Here is a 21,079-nt window from a genome sequence, read left to right as displayed (position 1 = left end):
AACCTTTGATCTTAGCATCTTAGATATGTCGGGATTTTCTATCGAAGACTTGCCCGAAAAGGTATAGGTTACTTTGCGTCTAATAGTACGGTGCCATGTGTATTTTTTAATTAATTTTTAACATTGATGTATAAAAATCATAAAAAAAAAATCTAAAAAAATACATTTTATGTTTTTTTCAGATAAAAAACAGTTTAAAATACATGTTAAACCATGATAACAAACACTCCTCCTAAGCCCGTTTGGCTATGTGATTGTGCCGTGTTTTTTGCTAAATTTTTATTTTTATTTTTATTTTTTTATAAATTATTTTATATATATATATAATTTTGATATATTAATGTTAAAAATAATTTTTTAAAAAATAAATATTTTAATATGAAAATACTACACAATACCTTTATCAGGTACGGAGAGAATACATAGGGAATCATTAAAGGGTGAAAACACGGGAAAGGAAGGACAATGAAAACAGACCTGACCTAAAAGGTTTAGCTTCTTAGGTAAAGGCTCTGTTACTCTAGAGTTTAGAGGCTTCATTATACTATGTCTTAATGAAAAAGCTTCTACTTAATTTTTTTAGAAAACTGTTTATATATATATATCCTTAATCCTCGGGAGAGAAAACAGACTAAACATTGCCCAAGCGTGTGGGGAGCTTGTTTGAAACTTTGAAGCAACCACCAAACCATATAGTAAAACACCTATTCTAAATAAGGTATCTTTGTTATTGCAGTTTAATTATGTTTTTTTATATAATTTTTTTACTTTAAAATAATTTTTTTTAGTATTTCTTGATATTTTGATATCAAAAATAAAAAAATACATATTATTTTTATATGTTTTTAAACAAAAAGTAAATTACTTGTATTACACTAATAATCATACTACTGAAAGTTAGGCGTTTTGGTTTTTTCTTGTTTTTTAAAGGGAGACTGGACGGCCTCTGACTACGCAGCATACTCCGGCAAAGTCTTGTAATAAAATCTCAAGACACTCCACTAGTGGTCGACACGGTTAACAAGCCAATCCACACATCTAATGTTCTCCGAAACACATGGCACTAGGCTATCTCCCGCAGGATTGAGGAAAATATGCATGATTAGGCAGGTTGTGCCTGTTTTAGGCACGCCTCAACTTTATGGTGCTGTATTGAGAGCCAAAATCTTAGCTACTGCTGTGGCACTAGCACTGAAGGCGAATGATGATCTTCCAAAGAAGGGTGCCGATTTTATTGCAAGTGTAAAAGTACTTGGGGCATGCCATTTTGGGGCGGGAATCTAGAGAACCATATAATAGTAGTTTAAGGCACTTTTGTACATTCCATCTGTGAGAACCTGGCCTAGTTTCCACCATTGTAGCTGAACCCAGCACCATCTAGATGCTCCGTTTGTGGATAAGGTGCAATTTCGATTAGACAACTCTCTGTTCCAACCTCCTGGGTCATCAATCCACCAGCCACACTGGTCATGTTGTGACATGGAAGCTTCAATTGCCAATGCCTTACCGGCGTATGAAAGCAAGTAGAGAATTCGGGTCTACCTGTTTCCTCAGGATTTCTCACGAACACCTTGATTCTATGTTCGTTCTCCAAACACTTTGCCCTGTATAAGACAACTACACGAGCCCACTAGGACAAAGGAAGGTGGAATGTTCCTTGAGTTCATATAAAATATACCTATCTGCACCTCTTATCATCGCGATTAGCAAATAAAACCTGGTTAAAATCAACAACTCATCCATTAGTGTTACATACATCATAACTTTCCTACAAGTTTGACGTGTAGCAAAAAAGAAGTTGCTAATGAAGTTCCAGAGATGAAAAAGAACGAGTGGCGTGAACCTTCAGTCGGCAGAAGTAGTAGTGCAATAATCTGTGCGGATAAAGCTAGGCTATCCTCGGTCTCTTTGCACCCCTTCTAGCCGCTCCTTTCTTCAACCTCTTGATTAATCAATGCGTCTCTTCCAGTGATGTCAACAAGAACTAGAAATTCTACAAACAGATGCATCCAAGATTAGAAATTATTTAGTTACGATTGATAGTTGCCATATTGAGGACTGCCAGTAAATCCTCTGCAGTAGTGCCAAAAATACTATCAGGACAGGATCAAACTTTGAGATCACTAGGCAAAGACTGGGTAAAGTAACCGAAATCTATGGCATGCAATTTGTATAACTTTGATTATGATATGACAGTGAAGGAGTTTTTGCGTGGCTGCCAAATTCGAATCATAAAGTTGCTTCAAATCAGACCAGTTCAATGCTAGATGAGGGATATAGACAGAAAACATGTGAATGCTAAGCTTTGACATAGGTTATAAAGACATAACTGACAACGCCCTGGTATGCCGCCAAAAACAAGCCGTGGGGACACAGGCAGTATTACGGAAAACAAACTTTAGAAATGTGAACATAAAACCTTCACATATCCATTGCCACTTCACTCACCATGAGATATATCTCTGAGTTCGTTTCTTTGATCTTCTTGTTGTATATCAGCCAATCCTCTTGAGGCACATCGACAACGTATAAAGAGCCTAATAGTATAGCTTCCTTGACTGCCTCCTTTCAAATCAACACACGGTTAAGATGATTTTCCAGAACATGGAACTAACATGAGCATCAGTCATCAACCAGAAAAGTAAAACATTTAGCGATAGTTACTCCAGAGATATGAAGAAGGGTCGTTCAAATGAGTGCTTGAACTTTAGTCCCGGCAGGAAAAAACTGCATCATGGATATGGAGCAGGGTTCACGATCAAAATCCACTGCCAGCAAAGTTTTCTAGTGTAGCTTCTGCAAGAGAAAGTTCTATATTTCACAAGAACTTGGTGGCCACCGGAACACCCACATGAGGGTGAGAGGAGCAATCAAAAGGTACCAGTGTGAGAGGCATATGGCAACGATAAGCTTGCTTGCTAGTAAACCAATATTCCAATCACTTGGTGTTCACTCTCATTCACTTGTCCACAAAACAAGTAGGGAATGGGACCTTATGATAGCAAGATTCAAAAAATGTTAAGGGATTTGAGGTGAGCCAGACAGCAATTGTGCCTGTGGAAGCAACAACTGCAGAATAGCCAGGTAGTTTTACTTTTCACATGGTATCAGAACACATGCAACCATCAGAGCTGCTTAACATAGACCTGACCCTACAGCCTTAACACTACAATCTTTCTCCATCATCATTCAACGTGAATTCTTACGTTACAAGATGCCTATTTTACTAATTTTCACTCGATCAGCAGCAATTAGCAGCCAAAGGTGCATGTAATGAAGAGGCTAAACCTTTAAGTAGAGGTTTGCTGGGAGATCAAAACTGAATCACTAAAGAGTCACCTGCTCTTGGTTTTTCTCAAGAAGAGCATTTTTTTTTCAGTCAGATGTAGAAACTTTGGTACAGATCATTTAATGTCTGTTTAAAAGTGTTGAAATTTTTTAAAAAAATTATCTTTAACATAAATACATCAATACAATCTAAAAACAAAAAAATTAAAGCGAAAAAAAGATTTCAAAATTTTTTTGAAGCACAGTCCAATTACCATCTCAAACACTCAGCAATCAGTAAGAGATTAGGGTTTTGCACCATCAAAGTTTTGTTCTTTTAAAAACAAGGTTCATTACCCCAACAAGTCTCACCTTCATTAGGCAAGTGACCAAGCAAGGGTTCATAAATACCAATTTTAAAGCCTATGAGTCTTGCACCATTCAGATACTCAAATATAAGAGAAAATTCATGTGTTTCATAATGGCCATTTAGCATTCAATATTAGAACCAAAAACAAAATTTCATTATTCACAGGACTTCCCTGGCAAATTCAACTATTCTACCAGTGAGAAGAGTCAGCAATAGCACAGTTACCCAGCTGCTGGTTTTAACAATGTCGTTCACACTCCGGATAAAAGTCCTAGGGATCAGAACTACAAGAACGAGCATGTGGAACCACAATAATTCATTCCACATGGCCAAAAATTGACTTCCAGGAGGCCCCAAACATCAATCAAGATTTTATAGTAAATCCAAAATGCCATGACTTTTGCATTACAAATTCTCGCTTCTAGGCCTTCCTCAGGCAGTATCAATTTCCATCACTTGCCATATCCCAAAACATTAAATTGCCGGGCCAACTTTTGCATTTAAACCTCGTCAAAATATAAAGCTGGTATCTCTGGAGGGGAAGGCATGTTCGCCACGCACTTGAACTGTTCCAATAGAATAATTCAGAGTAAACAAAATGCCCTTTTGCAATGCAAGAATTCAACTCAACTTCCTGACGAGTTCTGACAGAAACCATACCTTATGCTGCTTATATTTTTCTCTTACAGCTTGTAACCCACCCCCTCTTCTACTCAAATACAAGTCATGTATGATGAGAACACAATCCTTTAGATCCGTTGCTTTGTATCCAGTGTATTGTTGCAAGGTTGAACTCTGTATGAACAAAAATTAGAAATTGCACTCCAAAAACGACTATCAATACAAATTAGTATTCCTGAAACTACTTACCCAAGGATGTGTCTTGGGTCGCATCAGAAATCTTGTAAGAAAAATAACAGAAGCAGCCACCAAAGAAGGTAGATATTTCACACAATTGTAATCCAACAAGCTCAACTCGGCAAGGTAAAATCCCAGGAACTCAAACTGCAAATCCGAAGTCTGCAGAAGGCACAAAGATTACAAAAGTCAACAACGATAACAAATGCTTCCCAGCATCAGAGCATACAAGCCATTAACCTTCAATAATGAAAAATGGGATCACACTCACTTTGTAATCCTCTTGTGCTGCCCTTGTGAATCTCCTGCAAAACCAACATGACAAACAATACCAAAAATCAGCCCACCAAACTATTAACCTTCAATGATGAGCAAATCACCAATTGCAGGCAGATAAAAGAGCTACATCAAAATATTCTTAAGTCTTACCTTAAGAGTGTCTTTATTGTAGGATTTCCCACTTCAAATTTCAAAGATTTAAGTATATCAGCTTCCATTTTAACCACCTTCACAATCACACAAGTCACCATTAATTAAAATGAAAAATGAAAAATCACAGCTTGAACATTGAAGATCTGAACCCGTAAGACAAACAAAATATTAAATAATTACCTCTTCCTTGGTGTACGTATTATCTGTTATGTAGCAAAAATCTTCTACATTTGGAGGGTTGATTTCTTCATACTTTCTAGTTATCCAAACAAAATGAAACAAAATAAATAAATATATAAATAAAACAAGACTTCAAAAACATGAACACAATTCAAGGGACCCCAGATCTTACGAGGCAATAAGCATAGCAGAAACACCAAGAAGCTGAAGTCTCTGCCTATTTAGAACATTGAAAGACAAGAATCTATCAATGTAAGAAACAGTAAGATACAAAGTGTCAGAGACAATCTTGTACTCCTCCGCAACCTCAACCAACCAATCCACCAAAATCCCTCTCATATTGGGGCTAACATCTTTTTGAACCTTCTCAATGTAATCAGGCAAAGGCCTTCTTTTTGGATCCACCTGATAAATAAACCCCATAAATCAATTAAACCACACAAACCCTAATTACATTTCCACAGATCACATCACAAAAAACCAATCTTTACCTCCATTTTATGAAGATACTCATAAATATCAGATGCATATGGTGCACACATTTGGGGATCTTCAGGTTTCCCATCAACATCCTCTTTGAAAACACCCTCCTTCTTCGTTAAAGTCCTCTTGCTGGTATTTGACTTTGTCTTTGCTTTCTGCTTATGTACCTCATTCACTGAAACGGTGGTGTTCGATAAGTTGGGAAGTTCTCCCAACACAACCCTCTTCTTATTCAAGGGCCGGTCCTCGGCTGAAGCCAGCGCCGCCGCCCTCTTTTTGGCAGCGCGAGTAATGCGGACACAGTTCTCTTTCTCTGAAATTGAATTCATTTTACTCTTCTCACTCACCGAGTCAGTTGCCTCGTTTTGGGTTTGGAGTGAGAGAGAGGGGGGGTGGAGAGGGGTCTGCGAGTGTGAGGGGGGGAGAGGTTTTGTAGTGGCGGAGAGAGAAGAGGAGGGAGCGCCATGATTTTGTTTTTGAAAGGAGGAGACTTTGGCGCTCGTTGCGTTTTTGGGTTTCTTATTTTTGAGATTTTGCGTTTTGGGGGGTGGCTTTGAATTTTAAAAACCATAGCCAAAATATTTTGGGTTCAAGGAGGAGGCAGGCTGTGGGCGGGTCTAATTTTTTAGATTAAAAAAAAGAGGGGAGGGAAGGAGGGAGGGGGTTGTGTTTGGTGAGTGAATCTGAAATTATCGGGTCTACTTTTATTAATGACTGTTTTTTTTTTCTTTTTCTTTTTTCCAAGTTATAATGGGAATTTTTTAAACTCGGTTAGGCAAAAAATTAGCTGAATAATCTAATCTGCTGTGATTTAGTTTTTTAAAAATATATATATAATATTTTTTTATATTTAGATAATTTTGATGTGTTAATATAAAAATATTATTTTAATATATTTTTAAATAAAAAATACTTTAAAAAATAACGATGATTATTATAATGTAAATCATGATTTTAAGTTAAATAAAACAAAATATTGATTTCATGAAATTTAATTGATTCTATTATATTTTTAGTGGTATAATTGATATGGCAAAACCTTTTCAAGTCAGTGTTAATAAATTTTTTTTTAAAAAAAAATATTATTATTTTAATAGAAATATTTACCTAGTTAGCTCGATAATCTACCGGTTAATTCGATCAATTAGTAACCCAAATTCTTTTATGAGTTATTCCCCGGACTACATCTAGCAACTGTATTGGCTACTGGCCTCTTGATTCGCTACGAGTATCTCTCGAGTTCCACCTTTGATCTTCACCGAGTAGTCACTCGCCAATTGCAGTATATGGTGGGTTATTTGAAGCTACCATAATATAATAGCGTGTTTGAGTTTACAAAACATGAGATGATATATCAAGAAAAACACTTATATATTTGCAATTATTTAAACCCAAGGGAATGTTCATAGAGAATCACAGCACCTTAAGTCGTTTAAGTCCAATTGCATTGGGTTGTCATCTTTCTAGGGTCTTTGGAGTTAACTAACAACTAAATCTAAATATATTAGATCTGATAGCTTATTAGACTCATGTTTTCTTGAACTTAAATATATCGGGTTTAACACTTGCTAGACTCACGCTACCTTAAACTTAGCTAATGACTGAACCTAAGTGTATTGAGTTTGATAATTTGTAAAGCCCATGTTACCTATGTTCATCTATCGGCTGAACTTAAATGTGTTGGGTCTAGCAACTTGTTAAGTCCATGTTATATTTGGTTTAATTGACAGCTGAACTCAAATATACTGAATTGGGTTCAGCTAATTATCAAACTCAAGTATATTGGGTTTGACAACTTAAAAGCTTTATGATATCTTAAGTTCAACCGATGATTAAACATAGGTATATTGGATATGTCAATTTGTCAAGCCTGTCTTGCCTTGCATTGCCTTGCATTCGACTGACGACTGAACTTAAATGTATTGGGCCTGATAATTTACCAAATATATATTATCGTGGACTTTTTTAAAACATAAAAAATATTAATTATTTCAGTTTTAAGATAATATTTGATTACTATATCAAAATATAAAAAATAAAAATAGATGGACATATCCTTTTTGCACCTAATTACATGAGTATAATAATTCACATCAACATTATCCCATAAACATTTATGTTTATGTTTTTATTTTTGTCTCTCAAGCCAACTAATTTATGTCCTTATCAATTATATTTCTCTTATGTTTTGATAATAGTAATCAAAGCTACCTAAGAAAGTTTCATGCCTAATCAAGATTGAAGAGATATATATATATATATATATATATATATACAATCATCGATTTTAACTCTCAATTTAAATTTTAGTGGTTGAGATCACATCGGTTGTAATTTTTTTTACAATCACCTTTTTTTTTTACATATAAAAAAATTCAAACCGTTGATGTCAAAATTAATCAATGACGTGGGATTTTCACCAACATGATCTAGCATATTAATCTAGACTTGAAGGGAAATCAATTCTATAAATAGAGTTATTATTTCCACTTATCTACGGGAGAATAATCCAACAATTACCTCTCACTTAACACACATGAACTATCACCACACAGCTCTTATCGTAAAAAATAATAATATCATTCTATTAATATCCTGGACAGCAATTGTATTTCTCTATTAATTTCCCAGCTATAAAATACATGTCAATCGAGTCTCTAGAATCCTTTTCTTTTCAACTAGGACCTTGGATCGAGGTTAATAAATTATCGGTTTAGCTTTTTTATTTAAAATTATCACAATTCACAGATATTCTGGAGATTTAATCAATAATATTTTTTTTAGTGATCCAGTGAATTTAGGTCATATAGGTTATTAAAATTTTCCTTGTTTTTTTTTTCCTTACATTTCATGTAAAGAGAGGCTACATCTCCTTCCGAGTTTGTTTCTCATGAATAAATTCACTAGAAAAAGGGAAACAAGGCCAAAAACAGAGTTGATGTAAATGTGAAACCGTAATTTATTTATATTCATATGAACCGAATAGAATGTGTTCCTCATTTTCGCTTTTATACTTTTTTTAAAAAAAAATTAAATCCACATTGGGCTACATAATGGTGGGTACATCTCTTTTATTATATAATAATTAAATAAACTGAAATCATTGAGGACTCGTACTTGTTTCTGGAGGGAAGTTATTGCTCTTTTTGTGTTTTATTTTAAAGATTTGTTTCGAAACTTAGTGTAAATTGTGTTTTAAAAATTTTTAATTTTTTTATTTAAATTAATTTTTTATATTTTTAGATAATTTTAATATGTTAATGTCAAAAATAATTTTAAAAAAATAAAAAAATTTTATTTTAATATATTTTTAAACTAACTTTAAATTATTACCACTCCTACAATTCTAAACAAACTCTAAGTGGTTAGGTTAGCAATGAGTTGTTTGTTATACATGAATTATTTTCCTTTTGATTTTAGGTATTTCCTTTTCGTAAAATATTTAAAAAAATTATAAACAATAAAATATTTTATAATTAATTTTTAAACTTAAAACGTTTGAAAAATATTTTTAATTTATAAAATTTTATAAAATATTTTTATAAAATAACTCACTCCTAATATTATTCATTCGACTATTTCAATCATCATCAATAACGCACGATCTTTTCATCACCACCATTCCTATTATGTTGTCATCACCATCACCAAAACCGAACTACACCAGTACCATCACCACGTTGATCTCCACCATTCTTGACGCCACTGTCACTACCGTTACTATCGCAAACCACTAATAGATATCACCATCATTATCATTATATTTTTACAGGAGAGTATTTTATACAAGACAAACACCTATATATTAAACACAACTCATTACTTCCGCTCCAGAGTTCACTTTCAAACATCACGAGCAAGTATGATTGGGTTAAACATACATCATCACCAAAAATATGTTTTTCTATTCTTTAGTTTGTTGTATATTCCTTTTAAAATTCTCTTGTGACAAAAAGTAAGCTTCCATACATAACAATGAACGAGCAGCCGAAGCTATATTATAAGATGGTATGTATTTCATCCTACATATATAAATAATCAGATATAATATATAGATTCAATTCACAGGTCTTTTAATGGACATGTAAAGTTTTTACAGAATCTAGAAATTACAGATCACATATAAACTGTATCAGAAAGCTTCCAAAATAAAGAATCATGTGGGGTACTGATGAGGAGCCAGGATGGTTGGTGGTGTAAACTGAGATAGATGAATTTCAGGAAGTGCTAGTAATTGCCTGGATTGTGTAGTCGGAATGGAACTGTAACCTGCCAACATATTTTTAGTCGTTATATTTAATAGCTAGCGCGCGCGCGCGCGCGCACACACACACACACATATATATATATATATCGATCGAGAGAGAGAGAGAGAGAGAGATCATATATATGGCTATTTCTCGTAAGCCATTGTTAGCGCAAAAACGAATTCCATCAAGTTGGCATGAACTATTTGATGTTGGAAAGAAGAATATAATATTGGTACCATCATGATTCAACAATATTGGATACTCTGATCGTTGAAAGTAATGAAAAATAATATAAATTCAATCTTTAAAAGTTCTAGTAAATTCCTGTTTGATAAAATTCTGTCCATGGGGACAAGTTGGAGTTGATTATTACTTGTCCGAACTCTGGACGTTGCACATTATTGTCATCCCCAGGGCTTAAATGATCAACAAGGTTCAGTTTTTGTCCATCAAGAAGAGTTGAAGATGTAGGAGGCAGGATCTCAGCCACACGTTGCTCCTGATCTCTGGAAAGTAGAGAAGAATTTGCTGGTTAATTAATTTCTAAGTATATATGTGTGATAAAGAATTGAAAAATATCTCCAAATGATCTTGTTATTGGTCAAATCATGTCAGTAGGCACCTTGCAGGAAGAAGGCCATTGGAATTCAAAAAATTTAAGATCTGGACATGTGGGTCTCTTTGAGGAAGCCAATCTAAGATATATTGTTTGGACTTTCTGTGATGTAACTTTTCACTTCTGCGGTCTCTGGAGAAGATGTACCTAATTATATTGAGAAGCAAATTGAAAATTAATAAATCTTTTTCACCAATTAATTGAAGTCACTGCTGCCTGCTGGATGCTTTTTATAAAGGAACAAAAAGGACTTGTAAGAGATACCTGTGAAGCTGGTGGTGCACCCAGTGAATTGTACTTCTCCTCCAAAACTTGCTGTGTTCAACCATGAATTTATCAGTAACATGTAATCAAGTAGAACAGGTTTAGCTGGAAAATTTTAGAGTATTAGCAGGTACTATACATCAAGGTGGTGTTTGGTTGGAGGGACATGGATGAAGACGTAAGAATAAATTCTTTCAAATCATAAAGGAGATGATCACTCCATGTCATCTCTTCTGTCCCGAGACAGAAATGCTATCTAATTACCTTGTGCATTCGCACACGTTTCCAAACTTCCTCAAGGATCTGCTCCTGGTACTCAACTTCACACAATGTTGTGAGATTGGAAAGATCGCCCTCGAATATCCTGAAAGAAATCGGATTTTGATGATATAAAGCATCGGATGATATTTAGGGTTTTATCTACTTTAGAAACAAAGGAGTACCTTAGTTGTTTCTCCATATCCTCTATCTGGGATTTGAATTTAACAATTTCATGTTGAAACATCTGAAATTTCAAGTAGCACGATCACTCATACAAGCAAAGATGTCCATAGAATTCTTGCTCAGCGAAAACAGTCATCAGACAAGGAATCAATACCTCCATTTGAGAACCATTACTGTTCACAGGGCTGCTGCTGGTTATCATGAAATGCTAGTTCTAATCGAAGCCTACTATTGAATACGGGCCTACTACCTGGGCTTCGAAGTTGAAGCCTACTCGTTTAATAAGAGCCGTTAAGAAATTTTGATACTGGCTTGAGAACTGGACGAGCTTGTTGGGTTCTCACACGCTGGCCCACCTCGACCGTGTCCTTGTGGTAAGTTTTCCTCAGAAGAAGAGTTTCACCGTAAGTGTTCTACATTAAACTGGTTATCTTGGAATATTAGCGCAAAAAAAATTAAAATTTTGGTAAAATAAATCTATGATTGAGTAATATTGAGTAAATTGTCTCATTTTAAAACCGTGATATCTATGATTGTTGTGATTGGGAAATTTGACAGGTTGAGATTGTGTTATTTTATTGATTTTTTTCTAAACTATATCACCGATATTTTTTATTTACTGTTATATTTTTAAGAAAAAATCCATTAAATCTGTAGTAAAAAACGTATTCTATACTAGTGAAAGTAATTTCATTTTTATTTGTTTTACTGTATTCTACTGATAAATGTATTCTTGGGACAGTTTATGCGTTAATTGTGACTGCTTTTTTTTTTTTAATGATCCTAAAGAACGCACTCTTTACATTAATATGGTGTATTTAAATAAGTTTTTCTAGATGTTCACCTTATAAATAACTTAATTTAGAAATAATAGATGCTTAGATATATAACAGAGAGACAACACAATTCATCATTTTAATTAATAATTCAACCTCAATGGTGAGAGTAGGCTCTGTTTTCTTAGAAGAGCTAGATTAAAGCGAGGAAAACATATGGTCATAGGATTCGTCTGATCTAGCATGTTTCCACAAGGATCTAGACAGGGATGCACCGTTTTAAGACAAGTCTTGCAAAGCAGCTTGTCAGCCAAGGTCGTGTTCTGAAACTATTTGCATCTGTCAGCCAGTGCGGTGACAGAGAATTTCTTTGTTTCTGAAGCTAGATATTGAAAGTAAAATTATTACTATTGAAATTTTTTGGTTTTGAGGTAGATGATGGCAAAATTCCTCAAGCTGCTTTGGTTGCAGAGAACAACTGGGCTCAATGTTTTTGGATTCTAGGGTGTGTTGATTTCTATACAGACGCAAGATATTAAACTGCAGAAATATATATGTGTCAGTGCGGAAAAGGTGTCTGCTGTCAGTAATCGCATTTATAAAATATTGTTTTTTTTAAGAGTGTTTTTGTTAATTGATGTGATAGGTTCATGATTTGTAGTTATGTTTGTTTTTTTATTTTAAAAATATTTATTAAAAAAATTATTTTTTTTTATTTTTTTCTTTAAATTAATATTTGTTTTAGTTCTTTTAGATTATTTTAATATAAAATAACTGTCGATGAGACGGCTTATAAAAAGTCTGAAAAATTGAAGATAAAAAACGAGAGATGAAAATTATAAATATTCAGAATCTTTATCGTGAAAGAAAAGCGTTTCTGCGACAGGTAGGAATGTCGCAGGAAGTGAAATTCCATGAAAGTTATGAAGGTCGTGGGCCAATAACCGACAGCTAGGCAATCCGTCGCTAAGAGATCACGACACTGTATCGCAACCCTTCTCCGACACTTTGCGTTAGGGTTATTTAGCGGCCATAGAGTGTCGGTAAACGTATTTCAAAGAGTTGCCACAGACCGACTTTTGCACGATTATATTGAATTTATAGTAAAAAACACAGATTCTGTACTAGTGAAAGTGATTTTCTTATGCTAGATGACACCTTAACCTGTAAAGCTAATTAATAATAATTTTAATTTAAACAATTTAACTTAGAATCGCTGATTTTAGCATACATATGCATATATAATAAAATTATTTGAAATAAAAATAAAATAATATTTAATCAATACAATGACGAAAGTTTGAGGCAGTCGCCATTTTCTTTTGTCCAACCAAGATGGAGATACGAGGTTGGGGTTGAGCCGTGGGGGTGGACCCACTTTGCTTTGTCATGCAGCACATCAAACACTGAAGCCAGGTGTTTCATCACTCAATGGCAGCTCAATATGACATGGTTTAAAATTAAATTTGAAAATGTGATAGAGATTATATTTTAAAATTTTTTTTATTTGAAAAAATATTAAAAATATTTTTTTTATTATTTTTATAAAATTTATTCGTGATATCAGTACTTCAAAATGATCTAAAAACATTAAAAATTAATATAAAACAAAAAATAATTAATATTTTTCAAAACAAATAACACCATTTTCTTCCAACCGACAATTATAATATCCAATACAATTTCTTCAGTTTTGAAATATGTTGCCACGAGCACAGGCTTACTAAAGAATGATATTAGGATGTTTAGTTTTGGTTTCGAGAGGGCCATCTTGTAAGGATGCATCTAAAAATTTCATATATTCAAGGATGGTTTTGGAAAAAATTTAAACTTCGGAGCCCTAGATTCATCCCTTTCAGTGACATGGATTTCTCACGAGAGCAGCCAAGTAAATAACATTAATATCAGCAAAGACAATATTAATATCTCAACTATGGAGACACTGATAAAAAAAAATATCAAGATGCATATTTTCTCTGTAACAAACCTTAGATTGAATGGCATGTTTAAGAAAATATAAAATCTCAGGACTAACTTGAAAACTTTGACAACATGTATCTTTGAACTCTACTGACCCACCATTCCAAGCATCACTGGAAAAACCAGCAACTACGTTTTCGTTTTCATTTGACTCTGACCACTGCATCTTGTCGCATGTCTCTAGCAAACTTTACCTAACACATTATGCATATGTAATTACAGTATTAGTTATTTTTCAAATATTTTTTATTTAAAAATATATTAAAATATAAAAAGTAATATTTATTTTTAATATTAACCTATCGAAACAATTTAAAAATATTAAAAAAAAAATTTAAATAAAAAAATTCAAACTTTTATGAAAAGTAGGTTCAACCGCAACCCCAAATAGATACTTAGTTTTTTACATTATCTAAAACAGGTCGTGTATTATGAGTTGACCTGATTTTTTCTTTTAAATACCTAAAATGACATTATTGTAGTTTTTTCATTAAAATACATAAAATATTGTCATTTTATTTTTTTAAATACCAAAACGATATTGATTTTTTTAAATGGTTTGATATAAAACTTGAATAGAGTAAAGTTTTTAGTTGATAAATTATCGGGTTAACTCAAAAGCCCGACCGGGTTTGAAAATCCCATGACTAAAAGGATATTTTTTCTTGAAGTGTCTTTCAATTAAAAAGTGGGTTAGGATAGGGCGTTTTCGAAAAACAGCTAGAGCATGTACAAATTCAACTTACACCTAACATTCAAAAACACTAAACTTGTCATTCAATTGCCCGCCAAACACCATGAGTAAAACAGTTAGTTGAAGGCAGTGGTGCGCAGCAGCACACGAACCTACTAAAACGGTAAAACCTACCATTCTTCTCTCCCATTATCTCCTCTCTTGCATCAAACCAGAACGTCTTGTTACACTTCTCACTAAGAGCAGTCATGCATAGGCCAGTGATGCCACCTCCGGGGCATTCTCCTCAGAGATGGAAAGAAAGTTGGGGACGGTTAATTGCCTGTTTGACAATATGGATATGTGGCATGTAATTCTTCCATCTTCTATTGCAATTTCTCTTTGATTGTGCCTTCAATCTGAGACGCATTTTGGTTATGATTTTGCAGTTTCAGTGAGTCTGCGATATGGGTATTTCGGGGATTCTCGTATGGTGCTTGGACCTAGCTCATCAAGGTTGATGAAGGCAAGTTCTGTATTTGTAGACCATGTTGAAGTGAGAGATGAAGATAAGAAAGGGGTTCTTTTATATGGGTTCTACGAGAAGCCTGAGTTAAGCTTCGAAACGAATTGGAGCGTAGCGGATTATATGATTGTTGCATCTTACAGTCGAAAGGTTACATGGAAGGCCTTACTTCATTTCGACTTATTTATATATTGCAATGCTGTTCCTCTTTTTCCTAAACCCTGTATTTTTTTTCTTCAGGGATTTTCCTTGTGGTTGAACAAGGGTTCTAAGATCCGAATGAGATGGGAAGCTCGAACCAGTATTTTAAATCAACTTCAAGTGGTGATGATAAAAGGTGCCTTCTTGAGTTTTTTCTAAGCAGAAAATGGTCCAACTGATTCGTAAGTTTGGCTTCAAGGTATAACCTAAGTACATGTGGCTCTGCAGGAGAACGAAAGTATGAAACATTGCTTCCAAAACAGACGAGTTCCCCTGATGCCCTCAACCTCAGCGAACCTCTGAATGGTAATCCATCTGTCATTTTTTTCATCTAGTTGTCTGTACCATTGCTCTTATTCAAATGATTAACTTAGAATTTGTACATGGAGTGATGCCTAGAGGAATTCCATTGAATTCAGTGCTGTTTTGATGTGAATCTGCCTAGTAGAATCTTTCGTTCATAACTTTTGGCACTGAGTGCTTTTCAAGTCCCATGATTGGTTGTTTTCTTATTGGACTGCGATTATGGAGCGTGCTGAGTTAACAGAAAGGAAAGCTCATAAAACAGATGAATTTACAAGTAATGAGTTATGATCCAGACTTTGAATAGACCTGTAAATGCTTCTTCGTTTGTTCAGGTAAAGAAGCTGAATACACGATCGAGGAGGACAACAGGTACTATCTTGGTCTGATAAACACCAATCCTAAGAATATCATAACGACATTGAGTGTAAATGTCACATCCAAGATGTATGAGCTATCAAAAGCTAGGAACATGTGTTCAACGACACAGGGATCTTGCCGGCTTAAACTTCTGTTTCCCAAAACTCAATACGTTGTGGTGACAACTCCTGATAATGTAAGGGATTAGCCTTTCTTCTCTGCTTACTTTTTGTGATGGCAGACAATTTTCCTTGAGCTGAACCTTGATTAGTGACTTGGTTGCAGGGAGATATAAATGGATGGAATATCGAGGTAGCTTTTGTGGCTCGTGCAATAATTTACGTCGCGATTTTAGGTGCAGTATCAGACACATCTTGTTTTATGCTTTGAATAATCTTTCGAAAATACCTGTGACCAAGTCCCCAACTATTTTGTGCTTCGCAGGAGCTATCGTCATCATTATTTTCCTGATATTGAAATATCTTGGCGCTTGTGATACTGATCAGAGTACTAACCTAGTAGAAACAGCTACATGGCAAGCCTCTGAACCTTCTGAAACCGAACCTATAATGCCAGCTAAGTCGGTTCGTTTAACATACGGAACAAATGAAGAAGATGATGAAGGATCATCGTGTAGCTCTTCAGAGGATTTGTATGATGCAAAATTATGTGTAATTTGTTATGATGATCAACGGAACTGTTTTTTCGTTCCTTGTGGCCATTGTGCCACATGCTATGACTGTGCTCAGAGGTAAATATGTGAAAGAAACTGTGTATTCTATTTGACATTTCTAACTCTTAAAGATTCTGATAAAGAATGTCTTTTGCAGGATAATGGAGGAGGACAACAAGATGTGTCCAATATGTAGAAGGCTTATTCACAAAGTAAGAAGATTATTTACTTCTTAGAGGATAACTACGAACCCTTGTGCGACTCCCCTTGCAAGGAATTTTGTGTTGGTGAAAAGATTACTAGCTTGTTGTACTTGGGTGTAGCTGCTCTATGTGTGGTCCATGAATCTTTTTTTCATTCTCGGATCAAGCTATCTGGAATTTTCAATTTCGAGTTTCATGGGTTCCTGGTTATCTTATAAGCATTCTAGTGAGCTGAATCCCTTCTTTAGAAATTATTATTCAAGGGAGTATTTTACCTCTGTATGCTTTCCTCTAGGGGAAGCCTGTGAATTAGTCAAAATGGAAGCCATTTCAATATTAGTTTCAGCTGCCTGAGAGTTGTATGGAGATCTTGTTCGGTTGCTAGATGTAATAACAATTTTTGGCGTCTGATACTGCATCTTGCAACGCAAAGATCATGTTTCTGTAGAGATTGACACGCTCTATTGAGCAAATTATTTATCCAAATGCAGAAATTCCATCATTCATATTACAAATCTGGAAAACTCTGTTAGATGACCTAACAAGGATCAAGCTGGTCATCTCTCAAACAGCAAAATAATGCTCTAGTTGTGAGTTAGACAACCAACATAAGATCCTTTCTTCTAGGTAGAAAGAAAATGTGAAAAAGCAGATGTCAGAATGCAACCGGCATCATTTAAACCAGTTTACAGCCATCACATTGCTCCAGGGTCATTGTAACTTCAGTACCTGAAGGCTTATATGCACTTCACCATTATACTATCAACCTCTGTTCTCCTGACCCTTCATTTTACCTTAAGAGTACCCATGTACAACATTGGACACTCGGGCATGGATATAGATACTCGACAGTCCAGTTTCATGAAAAAATGAAATAAAACTGGAAAAAAAGCTGAGACAAACATGGGTATGCATGTCGGACTCGCACCCGTGTCAAAGAGGCAACTGTGAAAACACAGCCACATCTTTTAAACAAGGCAAGTTAGGTCCTCTGGGAAAATTGATCCCCTTATTACATTCTAATTCTCCTACTGCTTCTCTCTTTTCTGCGAACAAGACTGAAGCGTGATGCATGGATAAAAGTTTTGAAAGCCTGAACAACTACTGATAATTTGTCAGTTGCAGTTAAAAGTCCTAACCTCTTCACGGAAACCTCATTCTAGATTCTACTACTACTTCTTGCTCTTCTTGATGTTCCGTGTCCTCTCAAAACATCTACGCAAAATCAACAAGAACCTTCCACCGAGTCCAGGTCTCTCCCTGCCAATCACTGGTCATCTCTATCTCATCAAGAAACCCCTCCGTCAAACTCTTGCCAATCTTTCCAACAATATGGTCCAATTCTATTTTATTAAATTTGGCTCTCGTACTGTCATCCTTGTGTAATCTCCTTCAGTTGCAGGGGAGTGCTAATGGCATAATTCTTGCAAATCTCCCTAGGCTGGTTGGGCCTAGGAAAACATCTTGGATATATTTATACCACCCTTGCTTGGGCTTCATATGGCAAGCACTGGCGCAACTTAAGGCGCATATCTGCTCTAGAAATCTTATCAACTAATCGCCTGCAAATGTTCTGTCATATACGTGCGCACAGAGAAGGCTTTATAAAGGTTCAAAGGGTGGTGAATTCATGACAAACGATGCCAAGTCAACTTTTTTTTATCTGACACTTGATGTCATTATGCGGATGATTGCCGGAAAGCGATATCACGGAGAGAATCCAGCAGAATTAGGTGAATCAAGGAAGGTCAAAGAAATTGTGACAGAGACCTTCGAATTAAGTGGAGCTACGAATACTGGAGATTTTGTGCCAGTCTTGAAATGGTTTGAAATGAATCACAATGAGAAGAGGTTGGCTGTATTGCATAGCAAGAGGGATAAATTCTTGCAAGACTTGATTGAAGCGCACAGAAAAGTAAAGGACGAGTCTGCTTCAGATCAAGGGAGCGGTTAAACAACGATCGACATCCTATTAGCCTTGCAAGAAACTGAACCGGAGTTTTATACTTACGAAATAATCAGAGGCATGATGACAGTAAGCACTCACTATACCTAAGGAGGAGGAGCTGTCCTGAGAAAGGATTAGCCCTATGCATGGTTGGATTGACTTTGGAGTCATTTTCGAATGGGAAAGGGTTAGTGAAGAAATGGCGGGCATGACAGAGGGCATTGGACTCTCTATGCCCAGGGCTCACCCTTTATTGGCCAAGTGCAGACTCTGTCCATCCATGGTAAGCCTTCTTTCTCGAATTTGAAGAAATCTATTGTGTGGAGAAGTTAAAAATGTTTGCAGGAACCTATTTCTGATGGAGGACACAGTAATGGTCTTTGTTAATCCTTTACCTCTGGACAAACCCTCTTGAAAACAAACGCTTTCTTGATGTACAATTTGCCTTCTAGTTTTTGATGCTACATAAAGAAAAGAAAATAGGGAAACTCAATTTTATCATTTAACAGAATTGCGAATAATTTTTTTTTGTACTTTTTGTATTCCATCAAAAATCACTACCAAATATTTTTATCAATAAATAATGATATAATATTTTTTCCCGTTGTTTTTTATATATATATTTTCTAGTAATGAGTTCGCGTAGAAGAAGGGGATTTTCACGAGCGCATAAATGTATTTTGCATATGGGCCTGCATAGAAAAAGAGGCCCAATGTAGTTTTTCAATTTCTTGAGTTGGGCCTTGTAGTTATATGCTCCCTTATTTGGTAGTAGCAAAGTAGACTTAAACATAGGGAAGTTGGAAGTTGGGAAATCTCACTCTTCCAAAATTATCCAAATGTCTCAAACAGCAAGGGACAGCGTAGTGGTAGGAACACAATCATCAAGCAAGTTTATTGCATGATGGATATTATTTTTTAAAGTTTATTTTTTTATTAGTATATTCAAATAATAATAAAAAATTATATTTAATATCAATACATTAAAATATAAAAATATTATTTTAAATTAAAATTTTTAAATTTTTGTCAGATTGGACGCATTACCAAACCAGGGTTAAGTTTTTCAAGAAATATAAAAAATGTATTTGAAATTATAGTACCGATAAAGATTTAAATTATTTTTTATTTAATAAAAAAATATATTTTTTAAGTAACATGCTCTAAAGAGAGTAGGAAAACTTTTGCTCCTGTCTTTCGTTGACAGTCTCTTTGCTACGATAGTTGTTTATTAATTGAATTTGTCTTGTTATTTTGGACAAATGAATTTTGCTAATCTGCTCTGGTAAAAGTCGAGACTTGTGGAGAATGGAGACACTGACATGCTTTTCTGCGATCCTTCCGCCTTTCTTTAGCCCCTTTACTTGTCAATAAAATATACGTAGAAAAGGCCTAGCTAGTTATAAAACCTTGACTGGGGCAGTTTTGAAACGTCTTCAACTCATGTTTTTAAAAAAAATAATTTTTTTTTAAAATTAATATTTTTAAATTATTTTGATACATTTATATCAAAATAATTTTTAAAAAATAAAAATATATTATCTTGATGTCTTTTTAAGTAAAAAACACTTTAAATTATAATCGCTATCACAATTTCAAACAGATCTTAAATTAAATTGATATGTCCACATGAGAATCTATTAATTCAAAACTTCAATTTATAGATTGAAAAAAAAAAACTTAATTAATTCTCTAGAAATTTAGATTAATTTTTTTTCAGACCCATAAAAACTTAATCTTCAATTTTTTTTAAAAAAAGTAATTTTTTTTTTTTATTAAAATAACATGTTTTTTTTATTTTTTTAATAAAAAAAATTAAAAAGTAAAACCGATGGAGTTTTATAACATTGATATCAATGGATTTGGCTAATCTAGCACGTAGGGAAAAGATAGCACCTGCTATAGCAAGGCTAGACTCGTTGAGAATGGAAATACTGTCATTTTTTTATCCAGCTACTAGAAACTGGGGAGCTTTAAAGGTGGATAATTCAAATAAATTGAAATTAACCAGGTCTTCGTCTCCATTCTCTGATGATGAAATTCATGTATCTTTGGTAGCTTTCAACGTTGTACTTAACTTGTAAGATTAATCCTTGTCCTTTCACATTTTCCATGTCTGAGAATTACGTCCCAACTGCTTTCCGTAATTTAAAGTCTTGTTTTATAAACAATTTTAAATTTATAAGAAATTTGATTTTTTTTTTGTTTAGAAATAATATTTTTATATTTTTATAACAGATTTGGAAATACTGCTTTCACACTCGTTGAGAAT

At 34.4% G+C, this 21,079-nt stretch overlaps 2 protein-coding genes, 1 long non-coding RNA gene and 2 pseudogenes across 4 annotated transcripts; 2 read left to right on the top strand and 3 right to left on the bottom strand.

The window, feature by feature from the left end:
• Nucleotides 1-1,205: 1,205 nt before the first annotated feature.
• LOC112324091 (uncharacterized) lies at nucleotides 1,206-3,407 on the bottom strand. The gene is made up of 3 exons (XR_002977765.2): nucleotides 2,449-3,407; nucleotides 1,844-1,993; nucleotides 1,206-1,717 (listed from the first exon to the last, which is right to left on the bottom strand). It is a non-coding gene; the product is annotated as an uncharacterized LOC112324091 (long non-coding RNA).
• A 334-nt stretch (nucleotides 3,408-3,741) lies between these two features.
• LOC18104821 (putative cyclin-A3-1) lies at nucleotides 3,742-6,167 on the bottom strand. Its single transcript, XM_006374796.3, has 8 exons — nucleotides 5,599-6,167; nucleotides 5,280-5,512; nucleotides 5,108-5,183; nucleotides 4,925-5,001; nucleotides 4,767-4,800; nucleotides 4,508-4,657; nucleotides 4,298-4,432; nucleotides 3,742-4,203 (listed from the first exon to the last, which is right to left on the bottom strand). The coding sequence occupies exons 1-8, from the start codon at nucleotides 5,917-5,919 to the stop codon at nucleotides 4,138-4,140; spliced, it is 1,092 nt and encodes a 363-aa protein (XP_006374858.1). The 5' UTR covers nucleotides 5,920-6,167; the 3' UTR covers nucleotides 3,742-4,137.
• A 4,274-nt stretch (nucleotides 6,168-10,441) lies between these two features.
• On the bottom strand, nucleotides 10,442-11,366 carry LOC18104820 (uncharacterized; annotated as a pseudogene).
• Nucleotides 11,367-14,747: 3,381 nt separating this feature from the next.
• LOC18104819 (E3 ubiquitin-protein ligase APD2) lies at nucleotides 14,748-17,374 on the top strand. 2 transcript variants are annotated; one of them, XM_024584679.2, is made up of 8 exons: nucleotides 14,748-14,959; nucleotides 15,043-15,269; nucleotides 15,360-15,456; nucleotides 15,549-15,626; nucleotides 15,959-16,179; nucleotides 16,269-16,338; nucleotides 16,428-16,734; nucleotides 16,814-17,374. In XM_024584679.2, the coding sequence occupies exons 1-8, from the start codon at nucleotides 14,863-14,865 to the stop codon at nucleotides 16,890-16,892; spliced, it is 1,176 nt and encodes a 391-aa protein (XP_024440447.1). In that variant the 5' UTR covers nucleotides 14,748-14,862; the 3' UTR covers nucleotides 16,893-17,374. The 2 variants fall into 2 exon arrangements, with proteins under 2 accessions (XP_024440447.1, XP_024440449.1); XM_024584681.2 differs by having other exon boundaries at nucleotides 14,748-14,963.
• A 388-nt stretch (nucleotides 17,375-17,762) lies between these two features.
• On the top strand, nucleotides 17,763-19,063 carry LOC18104818 (cytochrome P450 81Q32-like; annotated as a pseudogene).
• Nucleotides 19,064-21,079: the final 2,016 nt, after the last annotated feature.

Source organism: Populus trichocarpa, chromosome 14, assembly GCF_000002775.5.
Source record: "Populus trichocarpa isolate Nisqually-1 chromosome 14, P.trichocarpa_v4.1, whole genome shotgun sequence".
Taxonomy (NCBI): Eukaryota; Viridiplantae; Streptophyta; class Magnoliopsida; order Malpighiales; family Salicaceae; genus Populus; species Populus trichocarpa.
Note: the sequence above shows the minus strand (reverse complement) of the source record. Positions and strands in the feature narration are given on the sequence as shown.

Bases quoted from the DNA above. Each gene is read 5' to 3' on its own strand.
- LOC18104819 (XM_024584679.2), top strand. From the start codon at position 14,863: ATGCATAGGCCAGTGATGCCACCTCCGGGGCATTCTCCTCAGAGATGG. The intron at 16,180-16,268 runs GTAAGGGATTAG...ACTTGGTTGCAG, and splicing joins TGGTGACAACTCCTGATAAT to GGAGATATAAATGGATGGAA. The intron at 16,735-16,813 runs GTAAATATGTGA...TGTCTTTTGCAG, and splicing joins TGCTATGACTGTGCTCAGAG to GATAATGGAGGAGGACAACA.
- LOC18104821 (XM_006374796.3), bottom strand. From the start codon at position 5,919: ATGAATTCAATTTCAGAGAAAGAGAACTGTGTCCGCATTACTCGCGCT. The intron at 4,433-4,507 runs GTAAGTAGTTTC...TTGTTCATACAG, and splicing joins GACCCAAGACACATCCTTGG to AGTTCAACCTTGCAACAATA. The intron at 4,204-4,297 runs GTATGGTTTCTG...CTATTGGAACAG, and splicing joins AAAAATATAAGCAGCATAAG to TTCAAGTGCGTGGCGAACAT.